At 44.0% G+C, this 14330-nt stretch overlaps 1 protein-coding gene across 3 annotated transcripts in view; it reads right to left on the reverse strand.

The window, feature by feature from the left end:
• The window catches only part of DVL1 (dishevelled segment polarity protein 1), a 244187-nt gene that overhangs the window by 159704 nt on the left and 70153 nt on the right, over positions 1–14330 (reverse strand). For all 3 annotated transcript variants that reach the window (XM_068240613.1, XM_068240614.1, XM_068240616.1), the window contains exons 2-3: positions 7611–7680; positions 3325–3446 (exon numbers count right to left, since the gene is read on the reverse strand). In XM_068240613.1, coding sequence (XP_068096714.1) covers positions 3325–3446; positions 7611–7680 — 192 coding nt within the window. The remainder of the gene's footprint in view (positions 1–3324; positions 3447–7610; positions 7681–14330) is intronic.

Genomic DNA, 14330 nt, shown 5'->3' on the forward strand with positions numbered 1-14330 from the left:
GGGTAGAATTACTGATATTTTACTATCGGGGATATCTGGCACCCAAATTTCCACATGCCCTTATTCCATGTACGCCTCCAGCCAACCCATGGTCATTCTCATTTCAAGTGGCCTGTCCCACATATATTCAGCCCTCATTTGTACTGCACAGCACCCCCTCCAGCCCAACTCATTTCGCTAACTGTCCTGCTGTCCCATTCCATCATGTAGCAGACTCCTCCTCTACCATGTGATCCTGTGCATGTCAGGGCTGCTATGTGTATTGCTGACCCCCTCCTGTGCTCCCTCTCTGGCCTTTTCCTTCTGCTGCACCATCTCCATCATGCAAAGCTTTCAAGAGGTAAGTGACTCGCTCACAAGCCCCCTGACTCTTCATCCACTGGACTCTGAGTGACGTTCTACTCCCGCACTTTTGGATGGGGTTACAGAACTGTCATGTCAATCTTGACTGGAGGCTAACAGCTAAGTAGGTAATGACTATGCATGCAGCTTGCATACTACCTGTAGCTCTGCAGTGGGGAGAACCACTGGTAAATGAGGAGCTTCTGGAGATGGAGCAGGGCTAGATGTTGGAAGGGACCCCAAGCAGCAGAAAAATAGGGAACCTAAGTGAGGAACATTAAAAAGGAGAGGCAACAGCAGTCCACTAAACATACGACCTGTGTGTGTGTGAGAGCGCGCACAGGAATTGGATGCTGGTACACAAGTAGTAATGCAGGAGTAGACAACACGCCAATTTGCCAGGTAATCAATCCTTCCACGACAGTTTCTCACACAGTCTTGGTCTGTTTTCTCCAAAAATATTGCAGATTTCGACAAAGAAAACTTTGACGTGGCTCATAAATATTTAGACATCATTCTGTGCTCAACGCAGCTAAAGCTACACACACACACATCAGATTTTCCTCAGCCGAATTTAAAAATTTCGATTGCTTTGCCTGGAAATCTAAACAGTGCACAGGTGACCTATGACTAGTTGATCTCCTCTACTTAACCATCTGCAGTCAGATTCCTGTCACTGATTTTTTAGTTGTTCCTGGATGATCTTTGGGGGTGGGGGGTTCTTGCAGTGTGGTATTGCTCATGTCTTCCCCAGTCCCCACAGTGTAATACATACTACTCAGGGAAGGCGTTCCTATTATACAGCCCCCGGGAGATTTGGGCGCAGGGTAAAGCCAATAAATGGCTTACTATGCTCGTGCACAAGTCCCAGCGGTGTTAAACACTAATCCTGCTCCAGGCTGCCATGGATAGTGGGGGAAAGTTGTATTTCTGCTTCCAGCTATTGCTGGCAGCCGAATTGCAGTTCTTTTAGTATTAATTTGTGCTTCATTTTTTGACAGCAACCAAATTACTCACTAAGCACCGCTATAGCCGTAAAGCCGATTATGGCCTATGGTGGCGCCGGCTGTGCCTACATCTTCTGCACTGTTTTTACAGCACTCCCAGGGAAGGGAGTCTGTACAGCAAATACAACACTGTTGCCAGAAATGATCTTTAAAGATCATTTCAGATGACAGATATTAAAGGTCTATACATAGCTTTACTTCTTCTTACACTGGAACTTCTCTATGCCCAATGGGTCTCAACTTGTAACTGAATAATAACCAATAGGATGTATCAACAATAGAAGCAGTTTTCATCATCATTTCTTAACCCTCCTGGCGTAACGCAGTTTCAGAGGCTACGTCCGCGGGAGGATTTTTTTCAATAAAATGCGGTTTTTATGTTTTATCTAGCACTTCGCTAGCTAACTATGTCCCCCAAGCCCCGACGCACCTAACTAAACCCCCCGATTGCCGCCGGCAATATTTACCCCTCCGTGATCCATTCAGCTTCACTCGTCGCTATAGCGACGACCGGACATGACGTCTGACGTCATCGACGTCATGCACAGTCCCGATCCTCCCCATTGCGAAGCCTGGAGCTGATTGGGAGGCGGCGCCATCATGGGATCCCTGGGAGGTACTGATTACGGCGGCGATCGGGGGGGGGGTGGGGGAATCGGTGGAGAGCGTCGAAATTGGGGGACATAGTTAGCTAGCCAAGTACTAGCTTAAGCATATACAACAGATTTTATAACAAAAAATTCCTCCCGGGGCCATGTGATTCTCTGTGGCGGCTTCCCCGAGTGTAGCTCGGGTTACCGCCAGGAGGGTTAAAGCAATTCTGAAGACAACTGGAAAAAAACAAGATTGATAAGTCAGTAGTAGAAAAGTCCAGAGGATTCCCATATCTATTTACACCCCACCATTCCAGCACTGGGTCTTTCGGCTAATCAGTGTACAAGCACCGGCGTGTACAAGCATGTATGTACTGGGCAAGTGTGAGTAACGTCCGGGCATGCCCAGTAGGACAAAGGTGCTTATATATGGCTTTTTCCTCCATGGATGAGTGCATACTGGGCATGCATGGACCACTGGCATATGTGTAGTAAGGACACACTCGTCCACAGCGGCGCTCGCACACTAGAGAGGGATCCAGCCATGGCACGGTAAAAAGATATGCAAAGATTGTGGACTATCCAGAGGCTCCCCACTACTGAGGAAATAATTCATCTTTTTTTCTTTTTAGATGACTTCAGGATTGCTTTAAAGGGAAGGTTCAAGCAAAATAAAAAAAAATGTGTTTCACTTACCTGGGGCTTCTGCCAGCCCCATGCAGCCATCCTGTGCCCTCGTAGTCTCTCACTGCTGCTCCAGTCCCCCGCTGGCAGCTTTCTGACCTCGGAGGTCGGCGGGACGCATTGCGTACATTTTTACGCATTCCCGCTAGTGCAGGAACATTAACACATACATTTTTACGCATTACTGGTTTAATGCGTACATTTTTACGCATTAAACCAGTAATGCGTAAAAATGTATGTGTTAATGTTCCTGCATTAGCGGGAATGCGTAAAAATGTACGCAATGCGTCCCGCCGACCTCCGAGGTCAGAAAGCTGCCAGCGGGGGACTGGAGCAGCAGTGAGGGACTACGAGGGTACAGGATGGCTGCATGGGGCTGGTAGAAGCCCCAGGTAAGTGAAACACATTTTTTTATTTTGCTTGGACATTCCCTTTAATGTCAGAGAATAACTTCATTTGTTGTCATAGTAACAAAGTATCTGCAGGAATACTATTCAAATTTCTCACCGCTACAACCTACACAGTCAAGCCCACTGCCACTTACAGCAGAAGAAAAGAAAGGGTCTGGTGCTCAGCCACGGGCTATTATTTCAGATGTGAATGCAATTTTCATCTAACAATTCTATAACCCTGCTTTAGTAATGTGTAGTTTTAAATGTATTACATTTCGAAAATGTGCAATAAAAGACAGTTCTTACTGAAAAGACGGTGGGCGGGAGTCTCCAATTCCGCCCGTTCTTTCGATTGGAGGAGGAAGATCTGTGCGACTTTCTGTGCTCTGAGAGCCACCATCTGAATGAGAGCTTTCTGCCAAAACCAGCTGTGGAAATAGTAAGAAAGCACAAGTGGCAGTTAGAGGTGACATTATGTGTGATGAGTTCTGTTATAGAACAACATAATACTAAGACAACAACTCCTTACCCAAACCACCCACCACCTACTCCTAACATTAACTAGCCCCTTTCTTAATGAACTCCAAAAAAGCACCTTGAGAATAATGCATTGCTGTGCATCCAGTTTTTTACTAAATGATGTATATGTGACCTCATTGTAATCATAATGAGTTGTAGAAAACATTTTGATGTGTCTTATAGCTTGGATCACCATCACATAAAAATTAGGTATGGACAAAGTCAATCCATTCAAAACAAATGTAATTTTGCAAATGATGGTCAAACTTGGGAAAGTTTCAGCAAAACTCAACACGAGTGTGATCCTGGTGTCCCTATAGGCAACAGAATTATTGTCTCTCGTACTCCTTCACCTTTGTTTATCTTGCTTGAACATCTGTCCCCTGGCCAGCGCTCTCCGTCGGTAATACTTCTGCTGCCGCTACAGTACTGGACACCTCAACACTACCTCGAAACCCAAGTCTGAGTGGGGAGCGGTGATGGCAGGGCTACCTGGCAAGGGTTGGGGGAGTGGCGGGGTGTCTGGCACACATACATGTAAAAAGCCGTAATTTGGGCAACATAAGGGTGCAGTAATTTGGGCAACATAAAGGTATATTACTGTTATTTTTTTTGCAAATAAAGGCTTGCAATTATTGATAGGGTACAATGAAAAAACAGAAATCACAATATAGAAAAAAAATACACCTTTATTTCCAAATACTGTATATTGTACTGGGAACATAATTTCAATGTTGCAATAACCAGGACAAATAGACAAATTAAATGTGTAGGTTTTATCTACAGTAGTTGTTTATTTTAAAACTATAGGGGTTGAAAATGAAGACAGAGTGTATTTTTCTCCCTATTTTCCCTTTAAAATGCATAGGAAATACAGTAATTACAACAACAAAAAATCTCCTATAAAAAGCCTAATTTGTGGTGAAGAAAAAAAAGATATAGATCATTTAGGTACGATAAGTAGTGATAATGTTATTGGCAAATTCATGGGAGAAGCGTTGAAATGTGAAAATTGCTCTTGTCCATAAGGTGAAAATAACCCGTGGGCTGAAGTGGTTAAACTCGGAAAAAATTACATTTTGCTGAGGTACACTTGACTATATACCAAGTTCCAAGTTTTATATACACGTTACATTACAGTATCCCAAGTTACCAGGGTAATGCGTTTGTGGCCGTGGTGACACATGTTACTACAGCAACATGCACATTTCTCAGGTACTGTGGATTGTGGTCAGAGTGAGTAACGCAGTTTCACTGGACATATGTGACTCAGGCCCTGTGACATATGTAACAACTGGCAGAGGTTAACTTTCCACATCTATCCACATCTTTAAATAAAACTCAAAGTTGGGATTTTTGTTTTATAATAAAATCTTTATAGTGCTTTTCTCCCTGGGGACTCAGAGCGCTGTGACCCTGCGTTATGCAGTCTCAAAGGCTCAGGAAAAGAGGAAGGTTTTAAGCCTTTTCTTAAAGCTGTTTAGAGAGGGAGCCTCTCGCACTGATTGTGGAAGTGAGTTCCATACAGTAGGGGCTGCATAGGAAAAGGTCTGAGCACCAAATGTTTTTAAGTTGATTCTGGGAATCACCAAATTTGTCATATTGGCGGAGCGGAGGGTGCGTGGAGGGGCGTATAGCTACAACAGATCCGCTATGTACTTGGATCCCATGTGGTTTAGAGCCTTAAATGTCAGCAGGCAGATCTTAAAATGGATTTTCCATTTCACTGGCAACCAGTGAAGTGTTTGCAGTACTGGGGAAGAACTATAACGGTGCCCACAAATTATACAATACATTTTGTCCAATCTTACCATATGAGGCACTTAAAACAAGGGTGGAGGCGCCCAATGACTAAAGATAGGCTAATAAGCTATTCATCTTATAAACAGAGAGGTGCTGCTCATGCTTGCTGCACAGCCATAACAGTTAAGACACCTGTTATTTTCACTGACCTGAGGAAGCGGGCAAGTACCCGCAAAATGCGTTGTCAATTTTATGTGCTTGAATAAAAGACCTTTTTTTAATAAACTGGTCCAAATTCTTCAAGAGAGGAAAGATTCCCTCTCTGTTTATAAAATTAATAGCTTATTAGCCTATCTTTTATGCATTGGGTGCCTCCACCCGTTTTAAGTGTCTTGTCAGTTTTTCTGTTGTCCTAAAAAACTTCCAGAGTGCGACCACCCAGTTCCTGTCAACAGACCTGGGAAACCGAGCGGGGATAATTAATTTCCTGCCCGCTCTAACGGTGGTTGCAACCCACCTTTGTGAGTATATACATCCTTAGCAATTTGCTTTCCTGAATCTTACACGATTCTGCACCATTGGGCTCCTGGTCTCCTTTTGTCTTTCAGATGAACCTGAGGTTGTTATAATCACAGGAACCATTGACATAAGCTATCTTACCATATGAGGGACTACCTAAAATATCTATTGAAAGTATATTTACTCAGTTTACTCTTCTACTACACAGATTTGGTGAGGTTGGACAACAAAGAGTGTATCATTAGTGGGCACTATATCAGAACAAATCAGGATTTATTTTTCTTTAAGTTCTCCCTACAGGTGTGTGCATACAACAGACAAATAACTGCTAATTTACTAACCCTGTAGCAGGCCCGGTATGATCTGATATGGGGTGCCAACTTTTGCCACCAAATAAAGACCATGTAAAAAAAAAAAAAATCAGTCCAGGTTTATTGGACCCTTTGTGTTCTCCAGGGTTTGCCCCAGGTCTCCAACCTCACTAAAACAACCCATTGACCCATATGCAATTACCTTTTTCTCCTGAGTAATCTCCTGGGGAAATATTTTCATATTCTCTTTAAAGGACCACTATCACTTTCCAGAGCAAATTGAGCCATTAACTAATTTTCCCCTATGTTTCTGTCACTTACAGTAGGTAGTAAAAATATGAAAGAACCAAAAGGTTTTGGACTAGTCCATTTCTTCATGGAGGATTCTCAGCAAGGCTTTTATTCTTTATAAAGACATTCCCTGAAAAGGATTTTTTACAATAATGCTGGCCAGCTTTCCTGCTCGCTACACACTATTTTGGCAGTTGGACAGAGCAACTGCCATTCACTAAATGCTTTTGAAAACAAAGAAAACCAAGAGAATCCCCATGAGAAGATGGGCTATTTCAAAACCTGTCAGTTCTGTCAGATTTCTACTACCTACTGTAGGTGACCACAACATAGGTCATAAGTCATTTATAGCTCAATTGAATCTGGAAGAAATGTACTTCTTTTTGCGATAGTTGTGCTTTAAAATAACTTATTATTTTACAATTGAAAAAGTGCCTACAAGTTGGTGAAAAGTATCAAAATTGTTAAAGGGACTCCGAGAAATAAAAATGAAATTGGTACTCACCTGGGGCTTTCTGCAGCCCACCGTAGGTTGGGAGGTCCCACCGCGTACATCTGGCTCTTCTCCCAGGGCCTGGCCAGAAATGGCTCCCCGGCAGCTCCCGGCGACACTGGGCCCGAGTGTCGGGCTCCTTCTTCCTGGAACGTCACATCTGTTGTCACCACGCCGGCCGCCTCGCGTCATCACGGCGGCCGGCGTGACAGTATTGCACATGCGAGGTTTAATCGCGCATGCGCAGTACTGTCACGCCGGCCGCCATGATGACGTGAGGCGGCCGGCGTGGTGACGACAGACGTTTCAGGAAGAAGGAGCCCAACACTCGGGCCCAGTGTCGCTGGGAGCCGCCAGTGAGCCATTTCTGGCCAGGCCATGGGAGAAGAGCCAGATGGATGCCGTGGGACCTACCGACCTACACTGGGCTGCAGAAAGCCCCAGGTGAGTACCAATTTTGTTTTTATTTAGAGCTCGGAGTCCCTTTAAGAGTATTTCCTTACTTGCTGGTGTTTTAAAAGGCATTTTATGGCAAGCTGTGATAATATCACCTAGGAGAAAACTCAGGAGAAAAATGAATTGCATATGGGCTATTGTGTGAGGAGAAATTGGGTCCAGCAATTTTAAACTAAACAGAGATTCAAACCATTTGCTTACAAGCTTAGTAAATCTCACAGCACAAAATCATTGCGGATCATGGGGCTATTACTACTTACCCAAGACACAACTCTTCCATTGAAACAGGGCAGCTTGGCATTGTCATCTGATATCTCTTCCTTGACCACCCTGAAATGTGAAAGTCAGCAAAATGTCAGCAGTGTTTTGCTTTATCCTCACAGCAGTCTGCTGCCTGTTACTTCACACAACACGTCAACAGAAATATACAGTAGCATCCCCAATTGTTAATTCCCTCACACCATATGTAACAAACAAAACTGGAGAAATGATTATAGCAGAGTGGGATGGGATACATGTGGGGAGCAGTGAACAAGTGTACTCCTTTCCAACGTTCACATCTATGCACAGAGCCATGTGTGTGCAGAATACATGGAAATTCTGGGTGCACAGCAAAATATCACAAAAGTCCTTCTTCTAAAGCCGGGGACCAGAAATAGCGAACATACAGAGTGATACTCCGCAAGTGGCAGATAGGAAAAATATAACACTGTTTCACTAATACACTATGGGCTTGATTCACAAAACGGTGCTAACTATTAGCACGGGCGGACTAAACAGTTAGCACGCGAAGTGCCGCTCGCAGACTTTTGCACGTGGAAAGCCACTTGCGCGCAATAACACGAACTTTTGCTTGTGGCCGGGCGCCCAATCGCACGAAAAAGTCCGTGTTATCGCGCGCAAATGTCTGGGGCCTTGCGCGTGCAAAAGTCCGCGAGCGGCACTTCGCGTGCTAACTGTTTAGCACGCCCGTGCTAACGGCACCGTTTTGTGAATCAAGCCCTATGGGTGAGCCTGGTGGCAAAATATTTTTTTTTACCAAAATAGTGGAAATTAATTTTAAAATATATACAACTCCTACCTTCTTTGGGGTTGAAGCACTAAACTGCAGTAATACTGTTGTGCGCATTCTGTGCACATAACTACCAACAGTAAGTACCATAAGTTATGCTATAGTGCAACGCACTTTACTGACAAGCGATACCATTACCTTAGCAACGTTTGCGCTACTCTAGTAATATCCTAAAGCAGGGTACACTGCTGCCGGTAGTAACATTTATATTGCTGCAGTTTAAAAAAACGGTATACTTCTACATTGTTTGTTTTGTTTTTTTGCATTTTTGGTCGCTGATTTGTCCTACCAACACACCCTCAATTTGCTCTGCATCACAGTACTGACTTATTTTACATTTTTTTTTAAGCAGACACTTTCCTATATCCTATATATAGAAGTGTGATGTAGATACATTTGGGGGTGAGTAGGGAAGACAAATCAGCACCCAAAAGCACAACAACAAAAGCAATGGAATTGTACCATTTTTAATATTAGTGTGATGGACAGATTTACTGCACAGATTTACTGCAATTCCACTGACAGCCTAAATTTTGTAGTCTAGTTTTCGTCGAAGGTGCAACTATCCTTTAAATTATTTCCTGTTTTGGTTCCAGTCATCTCTCATTTATGGCAATTTAAAGCTTTTTTCATGGACCTTTGTAAAATCTAAAATAGGATTATGATATACTGTCATTTTAACGTTGACAGATTGTAATGTGGCCTCTGTCATCTAGCTGATTAACTCATCATGTGTGTTGTCATCACCAACGTTTAAGACGGTGATGCAAGGGTAGGAAGCACTGTAATAACTGTCCTTATTTACCGTAATTATTGAGATCATGATAAACAATGACTTGTACCTTGGAAAATGTAGTCTCCATTAGGGACGAGCGAAAATGGCTGACATTATCGCAAACAATTTTGTTGAATTTACCATCATTCCGTGAATTTTTGCAGAAACTTCCTCGCAAATTATATTAAAGTCATTGGCGCCAACTTTAGGGGTTAATAGCAGAGCCCCCATACTTGCTAGAATCATCAATGTGCTACGTATGTTAAAGAAAACCTGTAATGGAAAAACCTCCCCTGGGGGCTACTCACCTCGGATCCTATTGAGGCTTCCTCCGTCCTCCTCGGTCCCCCGGCGGCGGCGATAAAGCTCCCCAAACAGCGGGGATGTAAATATTTACCTTCCCGTCTCCAGCACAGACGCAGTATCGGCTCTCCACGTGGGGATAGGCGGAAATAGCCGATCACTGTTGGGCCGCTCTACTGCGCAGGCGCAATTCACCAATATAGATATATATATATATATATATATATATATATATATATATACATATATATATATATATACATACATATATATACACAGTGGCTTGCAAAAGTATTCGGCCCTCTTGAAGTTTTCCACATTCTGTCACATTACTGCCACAAACATGAATTAATTTTATTGGAATTCCACGTGACAGACCACTACAAAGTGGTGTACATGTGAGAAGTGGAACGAAAATCATACACGATTCCAAACATTTTTTACAAATCAATAACTGCAAAGTGGGGTGTGCATAATTATTCAGCCCCCTGAGTCAATACTTTGTAGAACCACCTTTTGCTGCAATTACAACTGCCAGTCTTTTAGGGTATGTCTCTACCAGCTTTGCACATCTAGAGACTGAAATCCTTGCCCATTCTTCTTTGCAAAACAGCCTCAGCTCAGTCAGATTATATCGACAGCATTTGTGAACATCAGTTTTCAGATCTTGCCACAGATTCTCAAATTGGATTTAGATCTGGACTTTGACTGGGCCGTTCTAACACATGGATATGTTTTGTTATAAACCATTCCATTGTTGCCCTGGTTTATGTTTAGGGTCGTTGTCCTGCTGGAAGGTGAACCTCCGCCCCAGTCTCAAGTCTTTTGCAGACTCCAAGAGGTTTTCTTCCAAGATTGCCCTGTATTTGGCTCCATCCATCTTCCTATCAACTTTGACCAGCTTCCCTGTCCCTGCTGAAGAGAAGCAACCCCAGAGCATGATGCTGCCACCACCATATTTGACAGTCGGGATGGGATGTTCTGCGTGATGTGCAGTGTTAGTTTTCTGCCACACATAGCGTTTTGCATTTTGGCCAAAAAGTTCCATTTGGGTCTCATCCGACCAGAGCACCTTCTTCCACATGTTTCCTGTGTCCCCCACATGGCTTGTGGCAAACTGCAAACGGGACTTCTTATGCTTTTCTGTTAACAATGACTTTCTTCTTGTCACTCTTCCATAAGAGCCAACTTTATGCAGTGCACGACTAATAGTTATCCTATGGACAGATTCCCCCACCTGAGCTGTAGATCTCTGCAGCTTGTCCAGAGTCCCCATGGGCCTCTTGACTGCAATTCTGATTAGCGCTCTCCTTGTTCGGCCTGTGAGTTTAGGTGGACGACCTTGTCTTGGTAGGTTTACAGTTGTGCCATACTCTTTCCATTTCTGAATGATCGCTTGAACAGTGCTCTGTGGGATGTTCAAGGCTTTGGAAATCTTCTTGTAGCCTAAGCCTGCTTTAAATGTCTCAATAACTTTATCCCTGACCTGTCTGGTGTGTTCTTTGGACTTCACGGTGTTGTTGCTCCCAAAATTCTCTTAGACAACCTCTGAGGCCGTCACAGAGCAGCTGTATTTGTACTGACATTAGATTACACACAGGTGCACTCTATTTAGTCATTAGCACTCATCAGGCAATGTCTATGGGCAGCTGACTGCACTCAGACCAAAAGGGGGCTGAATAATTACGCACACCCCACTTTGCAGTTATTGATTTGTAAAAAAATGTTTGGAATCATGTATGATTTTCGTTCCACTTCTCACGTGTACACCACTTTGTATTGGTCTTTCACGTGAAATTCCTATAAAATTGATTCATGTTTGTAGTGGTAATGTGACAAAATGTGGAAAACTTCAAGGGGGCAGAATAAAGCCACTGTATATACAGTGGGTTGCAAAAGTATTCAGCCCCCTTGAAGTTTTCCACATTTTGTCACATTACTGCAACAAACATGCATCAATTTTATTGGAATTCCACGTGAAAGACCAATACTATGTGGTGTACATGTGAGAAGTGGATCGAACATCATACATCATTCCAAACATTCTTTACAAATAAATTAACTGCAAAGAGGGGTGTGCGTAGTTATTCGGCCCCCTGAGTCAATACTTTGTAGAACCATCTTTTGCTGCAATTACAGCTGCCATTCTTTTACGGTATGTCTCTACCAGCTTTGCACATGTAGAGACTGAAATTCTTGCCCATTTTTCTTTGCAAAACAGCTCCAGCTCAGTCAGATTAGATGGACAGCGTTTGTGAACAGCAGTTTTCAGATCTTGCCACAGATTCTCAATTGGATTTAGATCTGGACTTTGACTGGGCCATTCTAACACATAGATATGTTTTGTTTTAAACCATTCCATTGTTGCCCTGGCTTTATGTTTAGGGTCATTGTCCTGCTGGAAGGTGAACCTCCGTCCCAGTCTCAAGTCTTTTGCAGTCTCCAAGAGGTTTTCTTCCAAGTTTGCCCTGTATTTGGCTCCATCCATCTTCCCATAAACTCTGACCAGCTTCCCTGTCCCTGCTGAAGAGATGCACCCCCCGAGCATGATGCTGCCACCACCATATTTGACAGTGGGGATGGTGTGTTCAGAGTGATGTGCAGTGTTAGTTTTCTGCCACACATAGCGTTTTGCATTTTGGCATCATCTGACCAGAGCACCTTCTTCCACATGGTTGCTGTGTCCCCCACATGGCTTGTGGCAAACTGCAAACGGGACTTCTTATGCTTTCTGTTAAAGGACTACTGTAGGGGGGTCGGGGGAAAATTAGTTGAACTTACCTGGGGCTTCTAATGGTCCTCCGCAGACATCCTGTGCCTGTGCAGCCACTCACCGATGCTCTGGCCCCGCCTCCGGTTCACTTCTGGAATTTCAGACTTTACAGTCTGAAAACCACTGTGCCTGCGTTGCCGTGTCCTCGCTCCCGCTGATGTCACCAGGAGCGTACTGTGCAGGCCCAGTATGGTCTGTGCTTGCGCAGTACGCTCCTGGTGACATCAGCGGGAACGAGGACACTGCAACGCAGGCACAGTGGTTTTCAGACTTTAAAGTCTGAAATTCCAGAAGTGAACCGGAGGCGGGGCCAGAGCATCGGTGAGTGGCTGCGCAGGAACAGGATGTCTGCAGGGGACCATTAGAAGCCCCGGGTAAGTTCAACTCGTTTTCCCCCGACCCCTACAGTATTCCTTTAACAATGCCTTTCTTCTTGCCACTCTTCCATAAAGGCCAACTTTGTACAGTGCATGACTAATAGTTGTCCTATGGACAGAGTCTCCCACCTGAGCTGTAGATCTCTGCAGCTCGTCCAGAGTCACCATGGGCCTCTTGACTGCATTTCTGATCAGCGATCTCCTTGTTCGGCCTGTGAGTTTAGGTGGATGGCTTTGTCTTGGTAGGTGTACAGTTGTGCCATACTCCTTCCATTTCTGAATGATCGCTTAAACAGTGCTCCGTGGGATGTTCAAGGCTTTGGAAATCTTTTTGTAGCCTAAGCCTGCTTTAAATTTCTCAATAACTTGATCCCTGACCTGTCTTGTGTGTTCTTTGGACTTCATGGTGTTGTTGCTCCCAATATTCTCTTAGACAACCTCTGAGGCCCTCACAGAGCAGCTGTATTTGTACTGACATTAGATTACACACAGGTGCACTCTATTTAGTCATTAGCACTCATCAGGCAATGTCTATAGGCAACTGACTGCACTCAGATCAAAGGGGGCCGAATAATTATGCACACACCACTTTGCAGTTATTTATTTGTAAAAAATGTTTAGAATCATGTATCATTTTCATTCCACTTCTCATATGTACACCACTTTGTGTTGGTCTTTCATGTGGAATTCCAATAAAATTGATTCATGTTTGTGGCAGTAATATGACAAAATGTGGAAAACTTCAAGGGGGCTGAATACTTTTGCAACCCACTGTGTATGTGTATATATATATATATATGTGTGTCTTTCTGATGCTTAATATATAAGTGTTTCTGCTGAAACCAGGAAAGTTACCATAAAAGTGGGTATCCTGAATAATTCACTGCATTCTACCATCTTTTGTTACAGTGCAAGTCAGCAGTTGCTTTAAAGGGAAGGTCCAAGCAAAAAAAAAAAAATGAGTTTCACTTACCTGGGGCTTCTACCAGCCCCATGCAGCCATCCTGTGCCCTCGTAGTCACTCACTGCTGCTCCAGTCCCCCGCTGGCAGCTTGCCGACCTCGGAGGTCAGGGCCGCATTGCATACATTTTTACGCATTCCAGCTAGTGCAGGAACAAAAATGTATGCGTTGCACCACTAACGCGTAAAAATGTGTATGTTAATGTTCCTGCACTAGCGGGAATGCGTAAAAATGTACGCAATGCGGCCCTGACCTCCGAGGTCAGAAAGCTGCCAGCGGGGGACTGGAGCAGCAGTGAGTGACTATGAGGGCACAGGATGGCTACATGGGGCTGGTAGAAGGCCCAGGTAAGTGAAACTCATTTTTTTTTTTTGCTTGGACCTTCCCTTTAAGTCCTTTTATACTTGCATTGGAAACCTTTGTTGCATTACCCTGTTTTACCGCAGGGTAACGCAACAGCAAAGCAAAACAATGGGGCCTAGGATACTTACAGTGTTGCGTTGTGCTGGAAGTGCCCAATCCTAGCCACCGCAAAGTCAAAAGCACGTTACAGTCAGACTTCATCTGTGACAGTAATGTAAGTCATGGGCAGCACATGAATTTTAAACATGTTGGCAGCAGCAGTGTGGCGCGCATGCCTGGAACGACGGGAATATGACAGAGAAATGTGGGTATGGCAGTGACATACTTCCTGTCCAAGTCACTGGTTGAGGGGGGG

Source organism: Hyperolius riggenbachi, chromosome 6 (assembly GCF_040937935.1).
Source record: "Hyperolius riggenbachi isolate aHypRig1 chromosome 6, aHypRig1.pri, whole genome shotgun sequence".
In the NCBI taxonomy this organism is placed as follows: Eukaryota; Metazoa; Chordata; class Amphibia; order Anura; family Hyperoliidae; genus Hyperolius; species Hyperolius riggenbachi.